This window comes from Vidua chalybeata, chromosome 6 (genome assembly GCF_026979565.1).
Source record: "Vidua chalybeata isolate OUT-0048 chromosome 6, bVidCha1 merged haplotype, whole genome shotgun sequence".
Lineage (NCBI taxonomy): Eukaryota > Metazoa > Chordata > Aves > Passeriformes > Viduidae > Vidua > Vidua chalybeata.
The window spans coordinates 47,871,656-47,898,395 of record NC_071535.1 but is presented as its reverse complement, the minus strand read 5'-3'; the positions used below and the strand labels follow the sequence as shown (position 1 = coordinate 47,898,395).

Below are 26,740 nucleotides of genomic sequence, written 5' to 3'. Positions count from 1 at the left end.
ACCCTTAAAAAATCCAAACCCAGAATCAGATTTTTTTTTAAAAAGGATGTCACAGGTGTATAGTTGGTACACTTGACTTGTAAACCACATAGAAACTAAAAATGACATGTCCCCTTCTGTCAAACATTGAAGTCAGTGTACAGTTCTCAATAGCCTTTTTAATTGAGAATAGGGGGGAAAAGGGCTCGGAATAACACAAGATCCATGAGACCACTTTTCATGACGCTATTTTTTAAAATTTATGTCCAACTATTTTATAAATTAAGTCAGATTACTTTTAGTTAACAGACGTTTTATGCATGTGAAGTTTTGAGTGGAATTTCCTTTAACTTTTCAGCAATGTTTTCTCCCCAGCTTTGATTTTCAATTTACATTTAGCACATACTGATGGGCTTTGCTAAACAGGACATTGTTTTGTGTATGCTTAGGAGTAAGCAAACTTGTAAATGTTTCGTTGAATTTGGTCCTTAGTGAAAAAGCCTATCTTCTAAGCTGTAATAATTAAAGGAACCAGAAATTCTCAAGTAAAGCTGTTATTTGCAGAAAACTGCTTGCTTCAATTCAAAACAAAAGGCACAGAGAGATATCCATGCATGGGTACATTCAATAATTGCTTTTGGAAATCATGTTCATGATTAAAGAGACTGTTAGCACAGTTCTGAGGCATGTTTATTCCAAAGTGAAGGTTGGAAATTGTGTATTCATTCAGTGAATATCAAAAGAAGAGCCCCTCTCAGTTGCTTTGTGATGGGATTGAAATGAATGCTGATGGAGAGAGGGAGGGGAGTAAAAAACAACAACAACACCCACAAGCAAACACTAAAACCCACAAAACCCCCAGAGACAGAGAACAGGTAAGGTTTTTCTGCAGGTCATCATCTCTAACAGATTCAATGAGAACATTTATCTCATTTTTTAGGCATCTGTTTTTTAAATTTTATTTTTAATATTTTCCTGACTGAATCTATATTAGGTCTTTAAAACTGTCAGGGTGGACATGATGGACAATATAAGCAGACTAATTTTGAATACTGGCACTGGGGAACTGAAAGATGCACCACATAACATTTATTTTACTTGCAAACACTAAATCTGTTTTTGAAGGATGTACAGATATCCTGCCAGTGGCAGGATTTATACAGCTTGCACTACATTCAAAAGCAGCAATAATACAGACAACTCTTTATGCCATAAGGTAACCTTAGGTTTCTTCAAGAAGCCCATAACTGACATGGCAAATAGCTACTGTTCAGAGTTCTCAAGGAAATTCAAATAAAGCCCAGGAGGCCAATTTACATATGAAAATGGAAAAGCAATATAAATTCATAAATAACAACAATGACAATGAAGAACATTTAATTACAAGTTATGCACCCTAGGGGCATGCCTATAGTCAGCAAAGCACAGCAATATGAAAGTACCCAACTCCAGATGCAGTTTGGCTGTGGTAACACAGACCTTTTATATGGTTCACTTCAGCTATATTACATACTCTGTTACTGCTGCCCAAAGAACTTGTTTAGCAGTGAGACACAGACTGAGACAACAAAAAAGCACAGTGCTGGAGAGGGAGAAAAGGAGTGTGAAAACACTGTCAAGGACTTCTCTGAAGCATTCTCTACTATGTCAGGTAAGTGCACTTTTAGAGAAAAGAGATCACTTATATATGATGGTGTCTGAGACAGGAACAGTGAATTATCCTGTTTGCAGTTAGCTGAAAACAGATTTTCATTGACCAGAATTTGTGGTGTTTAAGCGATTATTATGGCTAAACATAACCAAAGCTTTCAAGATCTAACACTTGAGAAAGCTTTTGTATGAGTTTGTGACCTCTATTAGGAAGAATCCTTGTGACTTCCCAGCTATTCACAGAATCATAGAACAGTCTGGGTTGGAAGAAACCTTAAAGACCCCCTGAGATGGGCAGGGACACCTTGCACTAGACCAGGTTGCTCAGAGCCCCATCCAACCCAGCCTTGAACACTTCCAGCGATGGGACATCCACAGCTTCTATGGGCTAATTTCCTCTCCATCCTAACTTTATTTTAGGGTTTTTTTCCTAGCAGAAAGAATGAAGAATATTACACTATCAAGAAATCAGAAATGGATGGACCTGAATCCATCTCAGTTTTGTTCTTAGCAGTTAGTGGAAGTGCGTTAGAGCAGAACAAGGACACCTAATTCTACTTTTAGTATTAAAGAAATTACATTATTTGTTTGTTGAATGCAGTCTCACACTTCATGTGGCATGCTGCAACATAATAGAAGCTATAACAGAGAAAAAACGTTATCATAATTAAACGTATTGATTAAGTAAGTTTATTGTAATTGGGAAGACAAAGTAACTGGCACGCCTATTAACTGAACAATAATTACCTGAAAGGAGAATATTTCAATACCCTGACAGATCGTGTTCTATGGGAGGTTTTACTGTATTTTCAGTTAGCCAATCTGGTCTGTCACATACTCAGTTTTTAATGGCAACGCCAATGACAGCATGTGTTTTTAAATGCAGCTACATCTGCCACTGTTAATTACTGAGTCATCTGACCACTGTAGTGGAAAATAAAAATGCCATAATGACATGAAAGCACTGAAAAAAGCTACTTGATGGAAAGCCACTCCCTTGTGCTACACAGTAAGTCTTCTGGTCCTAAGAAAGTCTGTATTTAACCATGGCAGACAGCAAGAAGAAAGAATTCTATAGCAGATCATAGCAGCAAAACAATACAACAAAACAAAACCTGTTGTATTCAAAAAGGGCTACATATGCATTATGGCACCTGCAGTGGATTTGCCCATTAATAGATCTTTCCTTCCTGAAACAGCAAGCGATAGTTTGTAAAGAGAAGACTATATAAGCACATTCATGCAGAGGTTTATTAAAAATATTTCTTAATATATATTCTTAAATAGGTATATGTATTTTATTAGTGAAATGGACATGTTAGTCCTATCACTCCTATACAGAAAACTTATTATTTAGTATTATTCTTAACCAAAAAAAAAGAGGAACAATGCCTTTTGATTTAAAGCAGCAAAGAAAAAGCTCTAGAAGATCAGCACATTTGAAAGTGCAAGTATGTTATCAGTGATGTCTATGCATTTCAAGATCTGTAGCACTTACTGATGACAGTTTGATTAAGCTAATAGAATTAAAGCAGATTTAAAAAGCCATTGCATGAATGCTAAAGACAAGGAAAAATAGCTTCCAAAAAGTACCTTCCTTTGAACTGCAACAGGAAACAGAAATGAGAACAATTACAGATGGGAAATCCCAGAACAAAATAGCCAACCTAGTATTTGTATATCATGTGAGAACGAAAGAGGGAATAGTTACTAGCAGAAGCAACAAAATTAAAATGTTTATGAAAATATAATCCCAGAATAGAGATGCCACACCAGTAAGTGCATATAGTAAAGAGACAACTGGTCTCTGGTCACTGGTAATACCAATAAAGGAGAACTTCACTACCAGAACTAAAGATACATCTACACCAAAGTTGAAGCAGAACCTTAGAAAAAGCTGAGAAATCTCTAAACAAGATGGTTACAATATAGCACAGACAAATGCTGTGTAAAGACACTAAGTGGCTCCCAAAGCAATACAACCACCTTAGAAGAGGCCTGTGACTGGATTTCCTATCTTAGATGCTTCTTGCTCCAGAATTAGTCCATTCTGAATAAACTTGGAATTACAGTCACAGGTCAAATTGCAAAACACAGGTAACTGTTTCAAGGAAAAAAACCCAATCAAAACAAAAAGATGGACAAAGAAAACCTAAATACCAGGCCCCCTCAAAAAAACTAGCCCTGAGTTAGAAAGACTCTTAGCATCTTAGACAGTTGAACACTACCATGACAAAGGTAGCAAGAAATAATCACTGTACCAGTAGGAAAGACAGGATAAAGAAATAGAACATGTGTTTCTACATTCTTTTTATGTAATGTGATCACTTTAGATCACATAAGACAGTAAACAACACATAATATTACTGATCTTCTATAGTAATTTCGTAGTGTCATGGAATTACAAAACCAGAAAGTGTATTGAAGCAGTAAGAAGCTGTTTCCAAGTGCTGTTCTTACTCCATGCTTGCTTGAATTTTACTCCACATTGGACAGTGTTAACATGTGAAATTGCTATACTTACTACTCCCCACCACAGAGCATCTGCATAGCTGCCAAACTCCGTTTCTCCAGAATCATTTACAGCATCTTTCTCAGCCAGGTACACAAAATAAGAGGAAAAAATCAGGCCCAGAAATCCAATGTAGAGTGTAGTTATCAGTTCCTGCAAAGAGAATCAAAATAATGGCATTATGATCCCATTGAGACACCTAAAATTCCTAACACTGATGGGTTATAAAGGATAACTTGAAGATAAAAATGCAATTTCAGCAATTAAAAAATATTGACACTGAGTGTTGGCTATGCAAATTAACAAAAATCCACTGAGACCCATAGACAACACAGAGTCAAAACAACCTTATCACACAGTACTCAATAACCTTCTGGCCACCAAAAAGTAGTTGGGTAATTTTTTCAAACAGTGCTAGATTCAAACAACTCTGGAATTTAGACACATATTTTAGGAAATATTAGAACTAGCTTTCAGAAGTTTCATTTTCTGTTGTTGAGTCCAACTACAAGTCAAAATTTGCCAAAGTGGCAGGGAATATAAGGCAGAACAACCCCGCTTGGTTAAAATAAATGACTACCTGCCTCCACACTAAATATAAGTGATACCAGCAGCAGGGCTGAAGGTATGCTGTTCTGAATATAAAAGCTTTGGCATCGGGTGTGCCTTTCCTCAGACTGCCCAAACTTACCTGTCTGTGTATGAACACCACTGATCCAAGCAGCCTCCAGGTACCGCCCTGACGGTCAACGTGCAGCATCCGTAAGATCTGCAGGAAACGGATGCCCCTGGAACACAATTTTCAAATTAACAAAGAGACCAAACACACAAGTGAAGAAACAGAGGTGGAAAAAGGAACTCTGGCTTCCAAAGGACTGTTTTAAGAGACAGAGACTATTTTATGTTAGACTTAGCAGCCTGTGTCTTTTCACCCCACTCAGCAATCTTTCTTCTTGTTTGTTATGAAGACAGTCTGGGGAGATTGTCCAAGGGAAGAACTGACCTTTATACATATGGCTAGTAAGGATAACTCAAGGATTCAGGAATTTTGTACACAAATTGTAAGTGCTCTGGAAGTCATTCATCAGCTCATATTTTATATGCTCACCAGGATGGAAAACAAAATACGGAACCAGCTAACTGAAGATCTGATCTCCTTATCTTTGAGGAATTTCATAGGCAATTTGAACCAGACAGTCCAATAATATTTTAAAATATCCTTTTCATGGGAGCCACTGCAATTCTGGAGCATGGCTGCAGCTAGTGTGAATAGCAAAGCACACTGCCACCCATCCATCCAAGAAAACCAAGTGGTGTGACCTTCCTGAGCACAAGGTGGATTCAGTCCATCAGGAATTCACAACCACAGACATTTTATAAAGAGGCCTCTTGAAAATGTCAGATATATGAAGCATCAAAGAGTTGCTATAAATCTGAGCTAAGAAACTAAACCAGGATTTGGTAGAACCCACCTAGCTGAGGAAAGGGGGAAGGAGAATGAGCTTCTCTATCCCCACTAGCCATAAAAGCATCACAACAAAATTTTATCCCCCCTACACTTTATGGGATCAGTGGTCTGCTCTATTACATGACACTGGGCAGTGACTCATTTTTTCCTGCAAGAATTGAAACAGGAGGTAAATTAAAACAAAAGAGGAAATGCCACCTTGGTCAGATAGCACTACTTTCTTTTATTGCATATAATTACCTGATAGCAGAGGTTGCAAAGACTTGACCTTTAGAGCCCACACAAAGAACTATCATGGAAGCAACAACTACAATTAAATCTGGAAAATAAAAGTCAATTGAAGAATATTAATTAGCAGCATCTTGCAGTACTTCTGCAAGACTACTAGAACCAAACACCATATTACTCTAACAGGTTGAACTTAGTCACTCCTAATTAATATTTTTTATATATAAAATGATCTCAATTGTGGCATGTAAAAAAAATTCCATCATGTGATATCATGGAAAGGTTGTACCAAGATGGGTCCAAGCTGGCCACAGTCTAGATGAATGAAGAGTTACTGTCAAGCAGCCTGGAATCCTTATTAGCTTTAAGCCAGGAGGAATTTCAGCAGTTTCCATCTATTCTCTCTTCTCCAATTCTTATTTTCTGTTCTGTGCTTAGATTGGATTTTAATTGACAGAGATTTTGAGGTTTATTTCATATATAAGAAAATTGCCTCGCTATCATTTCATCTGTCCAGGTCTAAAAAGGAGAGGAAATTGGAATTAGGGTATAAGTCAATTTAGTTTAAGTCAGTACTGTACTCTAAATCTATGTGCCTCAGGCCTAGTAAATTTTGGAAAGGAACTGTGTGTTTTGGAGAATTAAATAGTTCTTGATCCATATCTGGGAAAGCAGAATGGATTTTGCTTTCCAAACTGAATTAATCTGGATGATGTTTCAGAATGCTTAGTATTGTAGCACTCAAGAGAAATGGGTCATGGCCAGAGGGCAAAGATGCAGTCAAAGTCTTTTTATAGCTGCAGTCACACCCAAGGTGCAGTTGCTATTTATAAATGGATGGATGCACAGAGGAGTTAAATCAAACTATTTTATAATTGTAAAAGTACCCAGGTACAAAATGTTGTAATTTATATTTGACAAAACTGTACATCGTTTATGGAAACCTATGTCCTGTACTCAACAACATATAATATTTCTGAGTAGTGGAAAATATCACAGAACAAGAATTCCTATTCTTCCACAACAATACTCCTCTTCCAATGTCTGATTTATTTAGTCTATTTATATTTCAAGTACTTAAGTAAAAGGCAAGGGTCTTTAGACAGTTCTTTCAATGCTGGCTAAGAAAATACAGATTGATTTTGGATTCTTTTGCTTTTGGTGAAACTGCTAAGTGAATGGACAAGCATTTTAAAAAAAGCAATGATTAGTGAAATATATGGAATATTTGGATGTAATTTCCAAGAACCCTTAAGTCATTTTAGGGAAGCCAATTGAATCCCAGGGGAATTGAGGTGTCCAGCTCCAAATGCATCACTGAAAACCATATTTCAATTCAATTGATACACAAAGCAACTACAGTGCATCTATTGCACTCTACTATGCGACACACAGCTCAATTAGAGTGCAAAATAAACTCATAATAAACTTGTCAAATGGCTGCTAAGGGGAGAAAAAAAGGCTCTTCAGTATCTTTGAAAATATATATTTGTAGCTCTTGTACAGTGTCTGGGATCCTCAGGTCACAGGAGACAGGACTATAGCCAAGACTTATTCCTGGCAAAGCTTAAGATCACTTCTGAAAAGAAAACACTCTGCTCTTCTGGAAAAACAAACGAAGCTACATTTGTTTTCAAGTGACAGTTCCACGAGTTCCTGAAAGGAAATTCAGATCTATATTCACACTAACAGCAAGAGCTCCTGCTCTAACTTGGCTTCAACTGCTGCAGAAATTCGACTTCTAAAAGTCTTTAGGGCAAGTTTTACTCATTGTTTACATCAACTTTGCAAGCTCTGCATACTCACCAATGATTGAAATAGGCTTCCTAGCAAAACGAAGCCTTCCCCATATTCCAACGTATTTACTGCGGCATCCTGCTGACCATAGCCGAACCACATATTCTGTTCCAAAGAATACCACTAATACAATTTCCTAAAGGAAACACATGGGGAACTAGGTTAATTCTCTACTCCATATATGTCTTTCATCTCTTTTCAGAATGCATTAGAAAGCAATAAATAAAACATAAAACTAGGAAGGTGACAAATACATCAACTATACCAAACATGATCTGAAGTAAACCAGAAAAACCTGTAAGAGTAGAGAAAGAAAATATTAGGAGCAAATTGAAATACTTTGATTACATGCAGTTTGGCTTGTCTACATGTACTAAAACTGAAAACTATTCCATGCAATTCACTTGATCTAATTTAAACAAAAGGTTTCCTGACTGAGCCAAAGCAAACAAGCAGAGTCTGTATTTAGAACATGAGTATTTTGCTGGTTTATTTCATTTTGAGAAGTGGTGTGCTTCAAGTACCAATTACTAGATCAGCTTAACTTCCCCCTTTTTTATACTTTTTCAGTCTTCTTTTAAGCTCACATGGATTGAACAGAGGTTTCTAGTATCCATCACCAATATGTCAGTCTCCAGGTACACTGAAGACAAAGTGAGCTCTCTAACACACCTTTCCCATCCTCTTGTCAGCATTTAGGGACTTCAGCAGAAAGAGAGATCTAGTCCTGCAGCACTGCTGGTACCAAGCTACTTATAAACTATTCACCTATACTAAGGTATGACTTTGGAAATGCCTCCAAGGTGAAACATGTCAAAGACACCTGATATTCTTGCTGATTGGACAGAGGTACAGTTACATCCTATTTGGAACATCATCAATGTGAAGATAAATCTTGGGCTTTCCACAGACTAGATAAGCATGGCATATGCAGCATAGTTTCCTTGAGTATCAGGGAGCTGCAATCCTTCCTCATTGGCCAACTCAATTAATAAATGGCCACATTCTCCATCAGAGCCAACAACAAAATCTACTTATTGGAATGGTAAGAGTGGCTTGTAATTGAAAACACACAACACATGGCATAAAGTAAGAGCACAGCTGAGAAACCAGTCTCAAGATGTGACAGTTACACAGGTTAGTAGATTAAGAGCAGATTAAGAGAATGAGTTCCTTATTTCAAAGTGTGATTTCACATAAAGAGCAACTGCAGAGAACACAACGTGCTATTGAACATTCTATCCAGCCCTCTCACATGTGTGCAGGGTTCACTGCTGTTTTGCATAACAAATTGGCAAATGGGACTCAAAATGGTACCTATGATTATTTTCTTAATTGATTGAAATAGCCAGGACATAGCCCTAGTTTAGTCAAGATGAATGGGAGTCACTATCACCTTCAAAAATGCATGGGACATTGCCCTGAATACTGAGCAAAATAATATGGCTGTATACAGTAAAAATAATAGCGAAAGGGTTAGGCATCAGTTGATTTTGCTGTAATATTTTTGTGGCTATAAAACATCTTGATGGCATAAAAAACTTGTTCATCTCAGGGCAAGAAAGTGTTGAAATTCAACTTTGTGATATTTCTACCCAAGCTGGTAGAACATGAGCCAGGGCTCTTTCCCTTAATTTTGAAGTCTCATAACCTATGCAAGATGTCAGATGCAGTAGAACAACTATCACAATTGTTTATACTCACTGGTACTCAAGACAGATTTTAAAGATATAATAGAACTATCAAGAGCATTGGTTGTAATAAACAAACCCTTCAATCCAGCCAAGAATCTCATCTAGAGCTTCCTTCTGAATGAAAATTGCTTCCTGCCTTTAAAATTGAACTATGGTTAAATATTTTCCAATAAGTTAAAGACATAATGAACATCATAAATTGAAAGAAACAGCAGCTACACCAGATGCTTTAAGGAAAGCCTGTGTCTTATGACAAGCTTCAAACACAATGAAACTCTCCCTTTGTCCAGTCTAATGTCACTTATGAACCAAAACTGAATGGGAAAATTATGAGCTCTGCTTGACATGAGATCCTATGGATTTGTCACAGAAATTAGAGCACCAGAGGAAATCATTTTTGATCAGAGAAAAGAATACAGGTGACTGTATTCCTTTCACAGACCAAGTCAATAAACCCTAATATCCAATTGCTCTTCTTTATGCAGAGGACTAGTACATTTCCCTTCATCATTACCATGGAGGAAATTCCCTTTACAAAATACAATTCCAACCACACAGGAAGCAAAAACTGTCCTTCATTCAAAATAGCTCATCTGAGGAAGAGATATATGGCTTCACATCATGTGTGATAGCACAGGTAATACTGTTCAGATATCCCCAAAAGCAATTACTAAAAGAAAAAAAAAAAAAAAAAGCTATCTTGGTAAGCAAAGAAAAACCCAGAGAAAAAGTTAACGTTTTAGCACAATGGAACCACAAACAGAGCCGTGACCAGGCGCTGCGGCCCCGTCAGGATCACAGCTTCAGTGTTATAGGAGGAAGGGAGGAAGAGAAAGCCCGGCTTGTGCTTTAAAGGAGCGAGCGTTCCCCACGCAGGAAATTTGCATGGGAGCTGTGCTAGGTTTCCTAAAGCCCTCCATGGTTCATTGGCTAACAGGCACACCGGCAAGTATGGAAATGGGGGCTGTCCCAAAAACAATACGACAGACACGCACTCAATGGTTACTGTCACCCAGCTCTTTGCGTGACATGCAGACAAGCTTAAAGAACATTGACTGTCCTATAGACTCTGCTGACTGGAGGGAACGACCAGTCGGCTTACACCAAGACACATTTTTCACTCCTGACGTTTTGATAAAGGCTTATTGACCTAAATGAGACCCAAGTTATTCAGGGAACATCAGGGGTGAAAGTGCACAAGCTGTTCTTCATGGTCATACACAAAAACGTCAGGTATCCATTAGCAACTGGCAAATTCCCCCCCTCCCCTGCCCATAGCTCTGTGACAGACAAAAGTGTTTTTAATATCTTGTGTTGCATAAATCTAATAAGTAGTCTCCTGGGTGTGGGGGAGGCTGATGAATTTCTGTCTGTGAGCTCTTATATTAGTGGCCAGAAACTTGTAGACAATAAAAAAAAAATACATTAGTTATGTTCTCCTGAGCTACTAAAACATTACCAGTGTTTTTCTGATTACCAGCTTAACATGAAATTTACATGCACTAGAAGAAAATAACTACCTGAAAAACACAAGTGAGCATGGGAATTAAAGCTCGGTCAAGGAGTTTTCTTGGTTAAAATTACACACACAAGTACTACACTGTGCAAGGACCCATTCAACCCAATGTAACTTAATAGCAATCTCCTTTCTACAAGGTGAAAACAGAAATACAACACTGAGATTAAAAACTTACACAGTATAAGGAGTCCTCTAAGATGTGACAGTCATGTACATTCACACTATGGGCATATAGGGGCTGTCTCACTTTAGAGAAAATACTTTTTTTCCTTTAATTATTGATTTCTACATGGCATCCTCACTTCTGCCATCCTTCCTGTTCAGCCCAGGTATGCCTTGTGCCATATTCATGTCTTCTCAGCCACATAATCCCAGCACAGCCAAGTAGAATACGACATAACTTAGTCATCTACTTACAGTACAGCTCTCACCATCCAATGAAGGAACTTAGGCAGGATCAATAAAAACAGTTGCCTGACAAATATACCCATGCTATCTGCTAGTACAGTCCATACCTCCAGAGTTCCCAGGGTATTTTGCTAATAAATGCATCTCGAAATCCCTTCCTTTACTTCTCGATCCCCACTGTACTGAAAGCTACAATCCTCTGATAGGAGACATCCAATACCACCATTGTGAAATAAAGTACAGTAGCAACTCCAAAAGAGAGTTTTAGGACAGGGCCCTAAAACTTAACTGAAAGATATTTTTAAGCTATTAGATTAATAACTTGGAGGGAAAAAAAAAACAGCAAAAAAAAAAGACAAAAAATGGATCATGACACCACAACAACAGCTATTTAACAGATACAGAAATTGTCTCTGGAGGCTAAGAATGCATCTGTATAAAGAATATATTACCTGAAGCTCTGCCTGTAGACCTCAAAACTATAACTGGTCATGGAGCATCACAGACATTCAGGCAACCATTTGATGTGGGAGGACTAGATAAGGTCATCTGAAATCTATTACAAACAAAATTGTCTTTACTCGGACTCTAGACTTTTTCAATGCACTCCATAAATGCAAGAGCGGTAAACACATGTTCTAGGAGGAAGGAGGCAAAGCATACCATTATGTTATTCTGAATGGCTATAGAATACCCAAAACTGAAGACTACATACAGCTTATTGTATCTCCCATGGAGGTGTCTGCCCTAAGAGGAAGGAGAGATGACAGGCACAGGAAGACAAGAGGCACTGGTGAGAGGGACAGCTTTAAGACTTGTAAGTACACATTTCTTGTACTGAAGAATTTCCTCCCACCTCAACATTTCACTGGGAATACAATTTTTACCCCTGTCTGCCATATCACAAGCTCTTTTACATTACCCTCATAGGAGAAATAAATCACATTATTCCCACAATTCTATCAAATCTGGCTTCAAGGTTGATAAAGTTCCCACAGATTTCTTTAAACAATGAAATAATCCCTCAGGTAGCTTATGTAGGGATTGTATGCCAACAACCATTACTTCAGCTGTAAGATTCCTGTGGCACCACATGCACTGAAACCTATTTTTTAGCCAAGGCAATGGAATATTGCTGATACAGAGAAGTGAGGTGGAACTTCCTCATAGTCTCAGGCAGCAATAGTGGAGCAAGGACACTGCTACAAGAAGTTTTCTGAAGTTGTCAGAAGTTCTGACTTTTTTCAGAAGTCATGACAAGCAGGTCTTTGAAGGAGCCAAGAGAGGGGACAAGAGATCTGCTGAGGTAAAGTGACAAATAGGACATTTGCCATCAGTCAAGGGCTGTGTAGCTGGATTGGACAACAAACAGGCTAAGCATCTTTACAAGCAGGGATACAGCACCTCTCTACTCCTCAAAGCTCAGAAAGAAAGCAGGAGCATGTCTTTCATATAGAACAATCACAGACTCTCAGAAAATTTGAGTTGGAATGAACCAAAGAACCCTGCCCATGGCAGGGAACTTTCCACTAGACCAGGCTGCTCAAAGCCCCATCCAACTTGGCCTTGAACACTTCCAGGGATGGGGAATCCACAATTTCCCTAGGCAAACTGTTCCAGTGCCTCACCACCCTCACAGTAAAGAATTTATTCCTAATATCTGATCTAAACCTGCACCTTCAGTTTGAAGCCATTCCCCCTTGTCCCATCCTCTTGTACAAAGTCCTCTCCAGGTTTCTTGTAGCCCCCTTTAGGTACTGGAAGGAGCTGTAAGGTCTTCCCAGAGCTTTCTCTTCTCCAGGTTGAACAATCCCAGCTCCCAGTCTTGTCTTCACAGGAGAGCTGCTCCAGCCCTCTGATCCTCTTTGTGGCAATAGGTCGCATTAACACTGACAGAAGGGCAGCGCACAAAACCCAAATGCTACAGCCTGCGTGGTAATTCCGAGAGAGCTGGAATCCACTTCTCAGCATGCTGTTCACCTGACACATCAGGGCTTGCAAAATGCTCCAGACAGCACTTCTGTATAGCCCGAGCAATGTATGCAAATTAACAGTAGCAAAGGCAACTGTTTCTTCTAATCTCACCCACTTTGTATAGAGAGGCTCCTCTTTGTTCCACTGAGAAAGGCAGGATTTTTTCCTGAAAGCTGTACTTTGCTTTCTAAGATACATAGAACAGCAAAATCAGATGGCCTAGGCAAGCACACAAAGACTCAATAAAGTAAAAATCCCAACTTGACGAAATACAAAGATGAAAAATAGAAAGACAAATGGTTTCACATATATATAAACACTTACTGAGCAACAACAAATCTCAAAATTGCTATTTAGGACTGGAGATTTTTTTCCCCCCCCTGCTTAACCTCCTCACTTCCAAAGAGCTTGTAAATTACCTCTTTTCAGAGGAAAACAAATAATGCTAAATTTTAAAAAAATATTTAAAGCCAACACGCTTGGTTGTTCCTGTCTTTCAAAAGACTGGTTTCATTTGCTGAAATTCTTTACCTAGCAAATTGGGCACCAAATGATTAAACAGACTACAGAAAACAAAAAAAAAAAATGTATCAGTATTAGATTTCTACCTTCAGAGGCCCATAATTAATCCCAAGTTACTGGACATCATTAACACTCCCTTATTAAAGTTTTGAATTAAGATGAAATAATGTTTCCATTTACTGTTCATGTTCTGAAAAAAAGGGATGTTTACTAGGAGACAGAGCTAGAACAGTTGATTGTGATGAAGCTTTTTTATTTTCCCTCAATCGGTGCTGAGATCACAGAACAATAGCACAGGTACCATTAAAGAATACTTCAGGCCTGCAATTTTCGGTTGAAATTTTTCCAAAGGCTTCAAGCAACTAAATCCTATTGAATTTCAACAGGAGTCGGGCACCTAACTCCTTTACGTGTATTTAAAAAGCCTTTCGCTGATTTCCTTCACTCTCTTCTCACTAGAGGTTTCAGCCAAGCCCAAATGCTGGCAGTTGGAATTTTTTCACCAGCCCCAAAAGGCCTCAGATGTCAGTGGTGTAACTTTGCATATGAAAATGGTCTCGGAGCACGGCTGCCTTACAACAACTTTCCACACTGCCACCCCTGCACAAGTCTCTTCATAATGTAGTTTTCTTTAGCTTTTGAACATGGCTGCTGATGATATCCACCAGGAATTTGCAGACATGAATTAAGCTGGATTTGCACATTTATTTTACAGAACTTGTTTTAATGTGGAGCCCTCCCCCATCACAAAGTATGCTCTAGGAGTAGACTTCAAACCCAAAGTATTTGGCAAGAGAGAAAAAGTGTCAACATGCTAACCCTGATACAAAAATTATTAAAAAACCTGATTCCTTTCTGTTTATTTAATGAACCTCTTATTCAGGGCTTCATAAAAGTGTCTAGAAGGAATTCATTTAGGACGGTCTCTATCAAAGTGAAAAATGCTCTGGCTTCTACCCAGTGCAGCATATGCTTAATTTTATATCTTACTGAATTCAAAGGAACTATTCACCTACACTTCAGATGAAGCACACATGAACACAGTTCACAAATATGCAAATGCATTCATTAGTACATACAATATTCTAACAGGAGTAGAAGGAACTGCTACAGAGTATTTTAAAAAAATCAGTGTAAGCCAAGCATTTCTATGTTACAGAGAACTGTAATAATAACACTATTTACACAGTGGCTACTTTCCTTGATCTGAGCATTTTCATCCTGTCAAATATCTTGTTGCATGCTTTTTTATTAAACAACCTTTCTCACTCCTTTTTTAAAAAGCTACTTCATACCCACCCTGCCCTACATCAAGCAGCTCATAAGTCTTGCCTTTGCTCCACAGCCAACATGGAATTTATTGAGGGACCTCAGGAAGAGACTGTACGCCTGTTGTTTTCCAGCTACAAAGTACAGGGCAACAAAAGCCACTGTGACTCCTAGCAAAGCATATTTCCTTTATACCTTTAGACTATCACTTTACAACACTATTCCATTCTAAGAGAAAATAAGTATTGTGAAGCATCTCTTATCTGTAAGCAGAGTCAAACAAAAGGAAGAATTTGACCACGATCTGCCTAGCTTAACTTGCAGTAGGTCCACCTTGTACAGCTAAAAGGGATTATAAGGGTAGATGGCATTGTTAAGATGTAATGGTCAAGTTCTAGTCACCTGCTATAAAATTTGATAACAGCAACACTTGAACTGCAGTGGTTTCAGACATAATGTTCTTTTTTTGTTGTTTAAGGCCATATTATAATAGCATCCAGGAAGCATCAACACATTTTCAAGCAGAAATTAGAAGGAGCATTGATAAAAAAATATTTTTATTCCAGTGGTTTTGAAAACCCACTACTCACCACCCACACAAATGCTTCAAGACAAGAAACACTGTGGATGGAAGTACAGCTGGATATGCACAGAGACATCATGAGGCCCCCCACATCTAGATCCCATGAGCTAATTATTTATGGCTTATTTCAACAACTTGCTCCTGCAAAAGCAGATAACAGAGTATGCAGAAGAGGAGTTCTTTCTGACAAAGTTCTAACTTCTTAACTCTCTTGTGCAGACAAAACATCTCCCCAAGGCCCAGTCCTCCCTCCAAGAAGTAAGTTATGGAATGTTCCTGTGTGCTAGCCTTGCTTCAGGATTCTCAGCTCGGGCCTTGCTGCTCTCCTCTATGTGGTTTTTGGTTTTTCTTTCTGGGATGTGATGTCATTTCCACAAGTAAGAAGAGTGAGAGGTTGCCAAAAGCAGGACATTAATTTTGTATTTACTCATGATATCCTCTTCTTTTAGAAGCAGCATGTTTTCAAAATTCATCCTCCAAAACTAGGATTTCTGGCCTGAGTAATGAACAAGCTCTTCAATAAGAGTTTAAAAAGAAATAAATTTTAAGTGACTAACATTGGTTTCAACTTCCTCCAAATTAAAAAAAAAAACAAAAAACAACAAAAAAAAAAACACCCAAAACCAAACAAAAACAAACAAACAAAAATCAAAACAAAACAAAAAAAAATTATTTTTGTCTGGTCTGGGAGGACAAAGTTCCAGTATAAAGACATCAAGTTCTGAAACAAAATCCTTTCACACACCTGGATGACAGTCACTCAGTTACCAGTAACAGGCTCAGCACTGATAAGGGTTTAAGTGCCATATTTCTGTTTGACATTCTCATAAACACAACCTGCTTTTGCCTCAACATACTTGAGCTCTCTAGCAGGCCTGCTCCAGGGAATACACATCATGCTCTTCCACACAGCTGCAAAAACAGTCACACACTAAACCTGCAGTCCAGGCACTTAATACTCCTCACAGGAAAACACACGTGCTAGTTTAAGCTAATAAAAACCCTCTCAGATGCCATAGGTACACAGCCGATTCAGTCAGCATTTTACAGTTGCCTCTAAAATTTGTGAAGGAGGAGAAGAGAGTTATTTGACATGCAAAATAAATGTAACTGAAGGCAACAAAGTCAGCATTTTCAGCTAAGTGGAAAACACATTTCACACACTGAAGGCAAGTAGCTTCCTCCTGGTGCCAATTTCCTGCACCCGCTCCAACCAGCGAGTGCTGAACAGTTGTGGCTATCATTCAGTGCATCAGGATTAAAGCATTCCGAAATGGGAACTTAATTTATACCAACCAAAGCACATGACCAGCGCTGTGCAAACTCTCTCCAAAGCTTTGATAGTGTTCCAAAGAGACCAAACTAAACGTACATTTGCAAAATGAAGATAGAAGGCAGATCTCTCTGAAGTCACATACCCCATTAACCAAGCTACCGTTATGTGCAAAGTCTTATATTTTTACAAGAATTCATGTTTCTATCAGTTTTAGGTCCAACATAAATAAATGGTGCAGAGGCAGCTCTTTGCAGAATTTGAAGTTACTGAAGGAGAACTGCAGCTCTGTGAAACTCCACTCACTCACTATCACCTTTCCTCTGCTCCATTTACAAATAAAGGACAAGTGCACGATTCATTGCTGGAAGAAAAAAATGCTTTAAAAAACCATAGACTTCTCATTAGCAGCTGGTCTGAGCTTCAAGACATCAAATACCTCAGGAAGCTAATGGGCGTTATACGGAATTAATTTTTAAACAAAACAAAACAAAAAACAAACCAAACATACCACCAAGATGGCATTTGGCAGAATTCAGCAACAGCATACTCCAAAGTTCTTTGGAAAAGGAGGGACGTTGTAAAAGTATTGCCCTGGACATGTCAAGAATAAATTCAAGACTCTGCACAATACCAAGCAAAAGTCACCTGATAAGAAGGATCCCCCCAGCAGAGCAGTAGTTGAAGAGTTAAAAACAATTGCAATTTAAAGTAATGGGCACAAGGAGCACGGTTTAGAGACAGATGAGCCTCTTCTGTGCTGGAACATTGGGCAATGAAGGTCAGACTTAAGAGTACACTTTAAAATACACATTATTAGAAGAACCAAAGCATTGGTTATGCATTATAAATGCATTAAAACATCAGAACATCCAACTGGCAGCAGTAGAGCAGAACTTCATATTGTTCCACTCATTTTTCTAAAGCTTGAGGCATAGCTGCTCTTTATATGAACTATACTTCCAGGTAATTCACTGAAGGATTTTTTTGAGTGATAGCAGAATTTTCTAGGCCCTTCTCTCTGATCTGAGATTTACTGTTGCTTAAATTAGTAACTAAACATCTATTTGTAAACCCATATTTTCCAAAGAATTTTTCCCAGCAAGTGATGAAGGTAATGTCAGTCTTACTCCACAGTTAGATGAATTCCATCAACAATTATAAAACTTTTCTTGTTTTGTGGTTAGGATTTTTTTAATGTCAAAAGATCATCCATTGTTTTAGCCTATGCTTTATATCTTCTCTGCAACTTTCAATGCTTACTCTTTTAAAAAGAGTATGTCTGTCCTGCTTAAGCCTCTCAAGACCCCATTAGATGTGATATCAACAAAAAAATCTTTAAGTCTATTCTGGACACCAAAGGCCTTACTGACAAATCAAAGAGCCAAGATTACCCACTGGAACCAAAAATGTTCATCCCACACAAAAATATATGTGTTCAGCAACAATGGAACTAGTGAAAACACACTTGTAGCAGGTGTCTTACAGAAGTGAAGCAAGAGGTTATACTAAAGAAAGGTGAGTCCTTGCTTTAAACATACCCAACCTCAATATTTACTAACTCACATTGCAAACCACCACTCTGCATGAGTGGTAACTTTCAGTGGTAACTGAAACACGTGACATTCTTCACAGCACATCATTACTGAGAGGTGATAATGTTTTTTCCACTGTAAAAAATTATTTTATAGCAATATTTTCCCAGTATGCAAAATAAACAATTACAGGCAAAGTTATTTTCTAAGACAAAGTGAGAAGAAAAAGAGGAGGTGTCCTGATGGACAACCACCAAACACTGACACATGAATAGTGCATATAAAGCTCAAACAGCTCTGCTAAAAATGACTTTAATGACAACCTCGTGTTTCCCCTTTCCCCAGCACATAACACATTCACATTTAACTTTCTCAATTGCTAGTACTTGTTTGGGATTTAATTCATAACAATTACATTACACTAGAAAGGGACTGCCTTGTGTACAATGTGCATTTCCTCATCAACTGGATGGCCAGAGGAAAGCTACCAGATCTGTAAAGTACTTTACAGCTCTGTCCCTTAACTGGGTATTTGAATATTTATAAGATATTGCACTTGGGATAGCAAAGCTGATGACATGAGTGCATGTTTTTAGTAAGCCCAACAATAAAGCTTTCCTCATTAGAAATCTGCCCTTAGCACGTAATATCAGAGAATTCTCCTATGATGTACCACCAAATGGCATGCTGATAAAGCCAGAAATGTTGTGCCTATTTAAACATCAAGCTTTACAGTGCTCTAAATGTGGTAGAAACTGGTAATCCTTTATGTGGTTTCATACCCTTTGAGTAATAGTAATGGGTATTTCATGCTATGAAGACATGGACTGTTCATTTTGGGTACTAAATTACTCTGAAAAACACTAAGACAGGCCTCTTTTTAGACACTTTGTGAATTAATTGCAGGCTCTTTGAATTGAATTAGATTACTTTTTAGCTTTAAAATGACAGCAAACAGTGGTGGTGGTAGAATGAGCAATCAGTTCTCAGAGCAACACCAAGCAGTTACCACTGTGCAACTCCTCCCACTGTTATGAGAAATCATTGATTATTTCAATGTTAAGTGTAACATTAATTGTGGCGTCATTTTTTTTTTAACATGGAGAACAGGGTGAATAAGCTTGGGGAAGGGGAATCTATTGCAAACTGGAGGTAATTGTGTACTGGCTACTGCACTGATGTCTTCCACAGAACTTCCAGCCAGATTAGCTTTGGCAGCAATTAAAGAGTACTTCTGGAATCTCAAACAACATTCAGGGAGTTCCTTTTAACTTCACTTTGTGTTCTGTGGTTCTTTCTACTCTTTAAAGCAGGGAAAGCAGGGTGTTTTTTCAACCTTCAACTTGCTTTACTATTAAAATAAATACAAAGATAATTCAGTCAGAATTCAGGCCCAAAGTAACCCCACTGAAGTATTTCTTCCTCTTCAGGAGCTGAGAAGCTCTTCTTTTGCTCAGATTGTCCCTCTTTACTGCTGCTCAGTACATTGTGCAACTCTGCCTGTGAGCCAGCACAACCATAGGACTCAATGATAAAAGAAGCTATTCACAGTTTTGGTGGGCAGAATACTTCTGACATTTTGTTTTGGGATTAGACTTCAGTCTTGAGGCTTTAACACTAAGCTGCCCATGGTACATACACAGATCTGATTTCTGACACCTCTTCACTCTTATAACAATTTAATTCTGAATATTCTGATCCGAGTCAATGGGATGACCACTGAAGCTAGCTGCAATCCATAACAGACAATTCCAGTTGAACCAACCTGTTGAAAAGGGAAGATTACACCTTTACACCACTTATATCTGAGTACTGAGCCACATAATCAACAATTTATGCTTCCTGAAAGGAAAACACAGAACAAAATGCCAGCATGTAGCCAGGCATCAGAAATGCAATTGTACCATATTCCAAACACCAGCTAAACTCTTAAAAACCTTCTGCAACCACATGTGAGGTGTTTTCAAGCATGTCCATGCTTGAAACAACTACACAGGCAACATTAATATTTATACTGATTAACTAAATTAGTATTAACTGCCAGGCTAGAAAGTGACCTCATGGGGACTGCAAACTCCAAGTACTTGAACAAGGTAAAAATGCATGCCTTTTTCTCCAGGTAAGGGAGAGAAATAGGGATGTACAAAGGGAAATCTATGTCAAGTGCCCTAGGCATATTGAGATGTAAGCAGCTATGATTTCAGGAGTACCTACACCCTTTTCCTTGAAGGGACAGCATATATGATTGTCTTATACTACCTATCCTAACTAATAGCTAAAAGCTGCAAAAAACCCCAGTCATCTGAGAAGAACTGCTTTGAACTCGGCTTGGAGCAACATTATGAAAAGCAGAGGAAATTTACTGAGGAAATTTACTATGAGTTCTCACTTGAGAGAGATGTTTGTATGGGTTCTCTATTTTTGGGCGGCTCTCCCTAGAGAGATCCACGTGATTACCTTGTCTACCTCTGGTTTCCCTCTCAAAACTCCCAAATCCATAAGTTGATCTGGACAGATCAGAAGACCAGGCATGTCAGAGATTTAAACTTCCTGAAAATGTTGTGAAAATAAGGAGCCCAGTGGAAAAGAAATACCCTCTCTATACCCTGAGAGGAAAGATTTCATGTTTATAACGACACTGACTAGAATTCCCTAATTTTTATCAACATCTAGCTTCAGGAAGACTTATTGCAAGTTTCAAACCAAAGCCATTTGGCTTCATGAGAAGCAAACAAAATGCAGAAAGGCAAACAATCTCTCACCTCAAGACCTCCAAAGGACCCTCACACCTTAAGTCTTTCTATAATAATATAATCATTTTTCTCTATGTAGAATTTTTCATTATTGATTCCTGTAGCTAGAAATTTAAAACTATGAAACCAAGAGGTTTGTTTTTCAGTTTCAAGGATAGTTCATTTGCCATGAAACTCAGTATGAAATCCAGAGTGGAAAAGGAAAACCTTCCTTCATGCCATGTTTACCACCAGTCACCCATATGCTACTTCACATTGTTATGTGACTGTTTCCCCATAAGGGAAATAAAAGCATTTGGGGAAAAAAAAAAACTGACAACCATTTTCAATGGTTTAACTCCACAGAGAGATGTAACTCTTGGTTCATCAGAGCATGAGCTCAGCAGACAAAGAAAACCAAAGACTCTTCATTCAATAAGGTACATGCATTCATCAGGTAGTCAGTCACTTCTTGAATCAACTCAGATTGATTAAACTTCTTTCATTAACTGATTTCAGCTCATCTAGTTTATTAACATCTATATAGCCCACCTGGGGCACTTGAACATCTGCTGCACTTTATCTGATTGGGGAAGCTCAGGCCCCTTCCTTTATTATAATCATTTCTCAGATTTCTGTTAAGGCCTTTAGATGCCCTTTAGATCTTTCTTAAGAACTATGTCAGCTAGCAGCTCGTATTTCCCATAAAATCATTTATTGCTGTTGTCCAGCAGAGCTGAACACACTTCTCTTCTTCAACCCCACGTGCTCCAACAGAAATCATGGGTAGGGATTCTCAAAGACTGACAGCTCTGCTGGTCTTCCATAAACAGAGACATATGGTTCATGCCTGTCCACACATTTTCATTTTCTAGATCATGATGGTCACAGCAACCCACTGAGCTCAAATATTTGCAACCAGGAGTGGGTGTCAGTAGTGGGTGTGGGTGGTGGAAGACCAAACATTTCTTTGTGCCCCACATATTTAGGACATTCCCCTTGAGCCACTTGAAAGACACTTTTCTGCATGCATTATTCTTCCAGAAAAGCTATCATCCACTACAATCATTTACTGGCATATGAAAAATATGCAACAATGTTCTAATGTGCAAATGGGAAAAAAAAGTTTCCATTTTTCAATTTCCTTTAAATTTCTGAGTATTACACAGATAGTATGAGCTGATAAATTTTATGGTAAACAGGAAAACAACAGCCAATATACCCAACCACCATATCCTCAGTATAGTCTCTGCCTATTGGATGCAGAATTTGTTCCACAAAAATCAGTTGGGAATTTTCCTGTATTGTATGCAAGATTATGATCTGTAATTGGTTTAATTGATGCTAAATAGCTCAGGACTTTGACACATATTCAACACTTTTTTTGAGGTTTATTTGTAGCTGCATAACTGTTCAGAATATTCCTTTTGAAAATGTGTAAGAGTTAATTGACCCAAGATTTTTGGGTGGGAAGTGAACTTTTTTTAGAGTACAGGCCATAGTGCGTTAACACAGATGTTATCTCACACTATATAGACCCTCCCTAAGATGAAAGGCATAGAGGGCTCACTGTATAATAAAAAGAGCTCTTGTAAGCAGAAAAAATAAATATTTAGAAAGAGAAAACTATCTCTGAATTCATAAAACCCATCCCACACTGAAGAATCACCTCATATTAGACAGAAACATCACCACAGGGAAGCGTAGGAGGTGGGGTAATGAGCACAAGCAATAGCCTTCCTTACCAAAATATTTATCTTAAAGTAGTTAGATGATCTTTGACTTTCAAAACTGCTGAACCAGTTGGTTCTACCTCATGTTCAGCATCATACTATTAAACCAAGTCAAAAGTTTCTGTGGTTACTATCAGATGAAATGAGCTAATTTGCCCAGAGAATTGGCTACACTGACCAGATGTCTTTAGCCAGCTACTCCCCAGATCTAGCAGGAGCAGCACATGCAATGCCTGCTCTGTTACTATAGAGACAGGTTTTCCCATCCACTCTGCAGCCGGGCTTATAGTAGCTACCAGCTGTTGTCTCGACTTGTACTCCATCAGGAGAGACTAAGGAAAGAAAGTGGGAGACGTAGGGCTAAGCTTCTCCCAGCCCCAGACCTCATAAACTTTAACCGCAGCCTCCAGCCACCCTCAATCTTCCCAGCCGCTGCTTGGGCTCGTTGCTATTGTTTAAAGCCGCCTCCGGGGCTTCCTCTGCTGGTTTTGCAGCCTTGCAATGGGTCAGTGGCAGCCTTCATCTGATGCCTGTAACGTGCTCAATTGCTGGGCTGCAAACTTAAGGATTCCCCAACACACGCTTCCAGCCCGAAATTCCCATCAGAATGGTTTATGAGCTTAAATTTAAATCTCCTGCAGAAACCTGTTTCAGGTTCCTGACATTATTCTCGTTCCATACTTTCAAAGAAAAACTTTGTGGATTAATGGCTCCCTATCCATCCTGCAAGGCTGCTTAATGCCTTCAATCCCCATTGCTTTTTAACTCCTGTGGAACTTTAATCCTTCTCTGACCATGCTGATGAGCTGCAGATAAACAATGCTGGTCAGGATTTTCATTCTTGCCTTTTCTTTTTGAATGCAGCCAAGTTCAAATGTCTAATTATAACATTGCAGAGTTAATGATCAATTTAACAAAGGCTTTAGAGTATCTTTGAAGTCATAACAATAAGCCAAAGGGGAGTTTAAAACATTAACTGCACAGGGAGCCTACGTAGAGAGCTTTCTTAGGATTATCTCTCTCACTCAAAGTTTGAGTAATTTCAGAATACTTCAGCAACCCCATGGCTCAATCTGGTTGCCACAGAGCTCCAGCTAGTGTTTATTTTATAGCTCTGAGCAGCACCAATCATTACCCTATTAATTCAAGCATGTTTAATTCAATGTCCTTCAACTACTCAGTCATGCCTATTTGTAACTCTTAAGCAACTCCAGAAAGGTACAGCTTGTCACCACATTTATACCTAACAGGCTCTAATCGCTGAGGTTAGATATACAATGTAAGTAGGGTATATATAAGGACAGTTAGAAGTGATAGTCACTGAAACATACAATATGCAGCCTCTGCTGCTTTGGCTTGAGGCACGCTTTTTTCCACTTACTGCACAGGCTGAATCTACCTTCAGACATACATAACTCCTGCTGATGTCAGTGTGCTATAAATACACATCAGAGGATGCACTCTGACCTGTTTACCTTTTAATCTGACATATGTAGCCACTCATATTTTGTATATATTACACACCGCTGCTGCACTGAATCAGCACATCCAGAAATAACAATACGGGCATGCTCAGCCTACAGCAGGACAGAAAGAGCAGCCAGTCTCCTCCTTGCCTTCCTGTCACAGCAGCCCTACCAGACAGCATCACCAGGTACATTTTGCAGAGGGATTTTTGTGTCCACTGTTCAGGTATCACACAAGTGTGAAGCTGAAAGGCATTAACCTGCCTTAAGGGTTAAGTGAAGAGTTAGGATAACAAAAAAACTACAGATGAGGAAGGAGCCATTCCTGGTCCTCCAAGGTAAGCTGAGGGGGAAAAAAACTCCAAAATCTCAGGCTGCCCACAAGATCCCTACCAACATTTTCCTTTGCATTCTACTGAAGAACATGGCTGGACATGTTTCCTATTTTAAATTACAAGTGAGGAAAATGTCTCTCCCTTTTTGCATTGGACAGCCTGTAGTGCTGGCCACTCCAAGAAGAATATTTCACAAGTTTAAACAATCAATGTAACAGCCACCCTGTGGCTTGTGCTGAGGGACAGTGCTGTAATGAAGAACTTGTAGGCACATTACATGTGGGGCTTTATCAACAAAAAACATTTACACATCTTTTTTCCTTAGTGTTGCATTTACAGACACCATGACTGTATGGCGACACGCAGGATAAAGCAGAAAAACTACATCAGCAAAAATCAGTGTTTTCTCCCTAAATCAGGTGGTGCAATCTGATTTCCTTCCAGATCTCCTGGGAGATTACATCTTACTGCTTTCTTCATTTAAACCCAATTTCCCTAGACCTTATCTACACAGCAATTTCCACTTCATGGTGAGTTTGTTCATTGCATTCTGGTAGCTGCCCCCACAGCCCTGCCATAGCAAAGGATCACAGAGGGATGCTTGAGACCAAAGATCACTTAAGCTCTGGCAAAAAGTAAAGCAATAAAGAATGGAAAGCAGTCAGTCTGCATGACACTAAAAAAGGCTTTCAATGAGCCCCCAACTATACCACTGCTGCAACCAAACCTTGAGGCTTCCCATTTTGGTAAGGGTTTTCACTTAAACTCCAAAAGCTAGTCATTCCAGAGATGATCATGGCACACATGTTCCGCAGAAGTAAAGGGATAATTTTTTGGTTCTATTTCAAAGCAATTGTGCTAGAAAAATCCCATGGTGAAATGATATTTGGACACTACATCACAACCATGCCTGTCCTTCTTTCAAAGTGTACAACACAGACACTGCAATGCAGTGGCAGTACAGAACTATGTATATTTAATAAAATACATCTGCACCCAAAAAAGTAGAATGAGGCATCAAATCTGTTTGCTTTATCATGCTTTGAAAGCACAATGCTTCATTTAAATCAGAAAAATAAGCAAGTTCATCAGCTGTCCTTACGACGTTTAGGACTATGAAATCAGGGGGTGCATAAGAAGGCACTACATTTTTTAGTAGTGTTTTACTGATATGGTTACACAACAGCTATAAATAAGCATTATATCCTGAGAAAAAGTCTTCACTTTGAAATATTTCAGTGGTTTAGGAAGTCCTATCCTATCTTCCAAACTGATAAGCTCTACGAGCAAAATTTTCACACCGGTGAAAAACCTGGATTCTTTTAAGCATAAACTGTCAGAGAGATGGTGATGACATATGTCAACTGACAATTAAATACATCAGAAAGATTCACCCATGCTTTTTAGAGATTTTAGAAGCTGTGTTTCATTTCAGAAATACTATTAGGCCTGCATTTGTTCCACCTCAGCTTTCTGCTCTCAGCTGGAATCCCCTTGATTCCATCCATAAATCTGTGCAAGAAAGGGGCGTCTGCAAAAAAAAACACACCAAGGCCCTACTTTTGACATCTCAGCCTCAGGTTAATTGGCATGAGCTTGTACTTGAGCTTCAAGCAAAAGCAGCACTCAGGTTCCTGAAAACTATGAAGTACAAACACAAAAAATAAACCAAGTCACAGCAAGAAAGAGCTTTGTCATACTACTGTGAGGTAAATGCACTGATTTTCTGTCAGGTCCAACAGCACGGATAAAAGAAAAGAGTGTATGCCAACACTTCATAGACTTCTTATTCTATTTCATGAAGTTAACTTGAGACCAACAAATGTTCAAACCAATGATTCAGACTCTGAACAGCTGCAGAAGCCAAGGAACCACTGCAGATGACTATCTCCTACCTCTTATGGGAACAACTCAGACCCAGGGGATGAGCAGGTGAATTTCTGGCTTCACTGATATTCAACAGAAACTATCTCATATATTCTTGTTCAATGGTTTCTTTTTCAGAAAAAAAAAAAAAAAAACACAGTGGAAATCAGCACCTTACGATCCCTTCTCACATTTAT

General features: G+C 38.7%; 1 protein-coding gene across 1 annotated transcript in view; it reads right to left on the bottom strand.

The window, feature by feature from the left end:
* Positions 1–26,740, bottom strand: part of KCNQ1 (potassium voltage-gated channel subfamily Q member 1) — a 338,978-nt gene that overhangs the window by 252,668 nt on the left and 59,570 nt on the right. Inside the window, exons 3-6 of the mRNA XM_053945722.1 lie at positions 7,644–7,770; positions 5,850–5,928; positions 4,833–4,929; positions 4,154–4,294 (exon numbers count right to left, since the gene is read on the bottom strand). Of these exons, the coding sequence (XP_053801697.1) occupies positions 4,154–4,294; positions 4,833–4,929; positions 5,850–5,928; positions 7,644–7,770 (444 nt within the window). The remainder of the gene's footprint in view (positions 1–4,153; positions 4,295–4,832; positions 4,930–5,849; positions 5,929–7,643; positions 7,771–26,740) is intronic.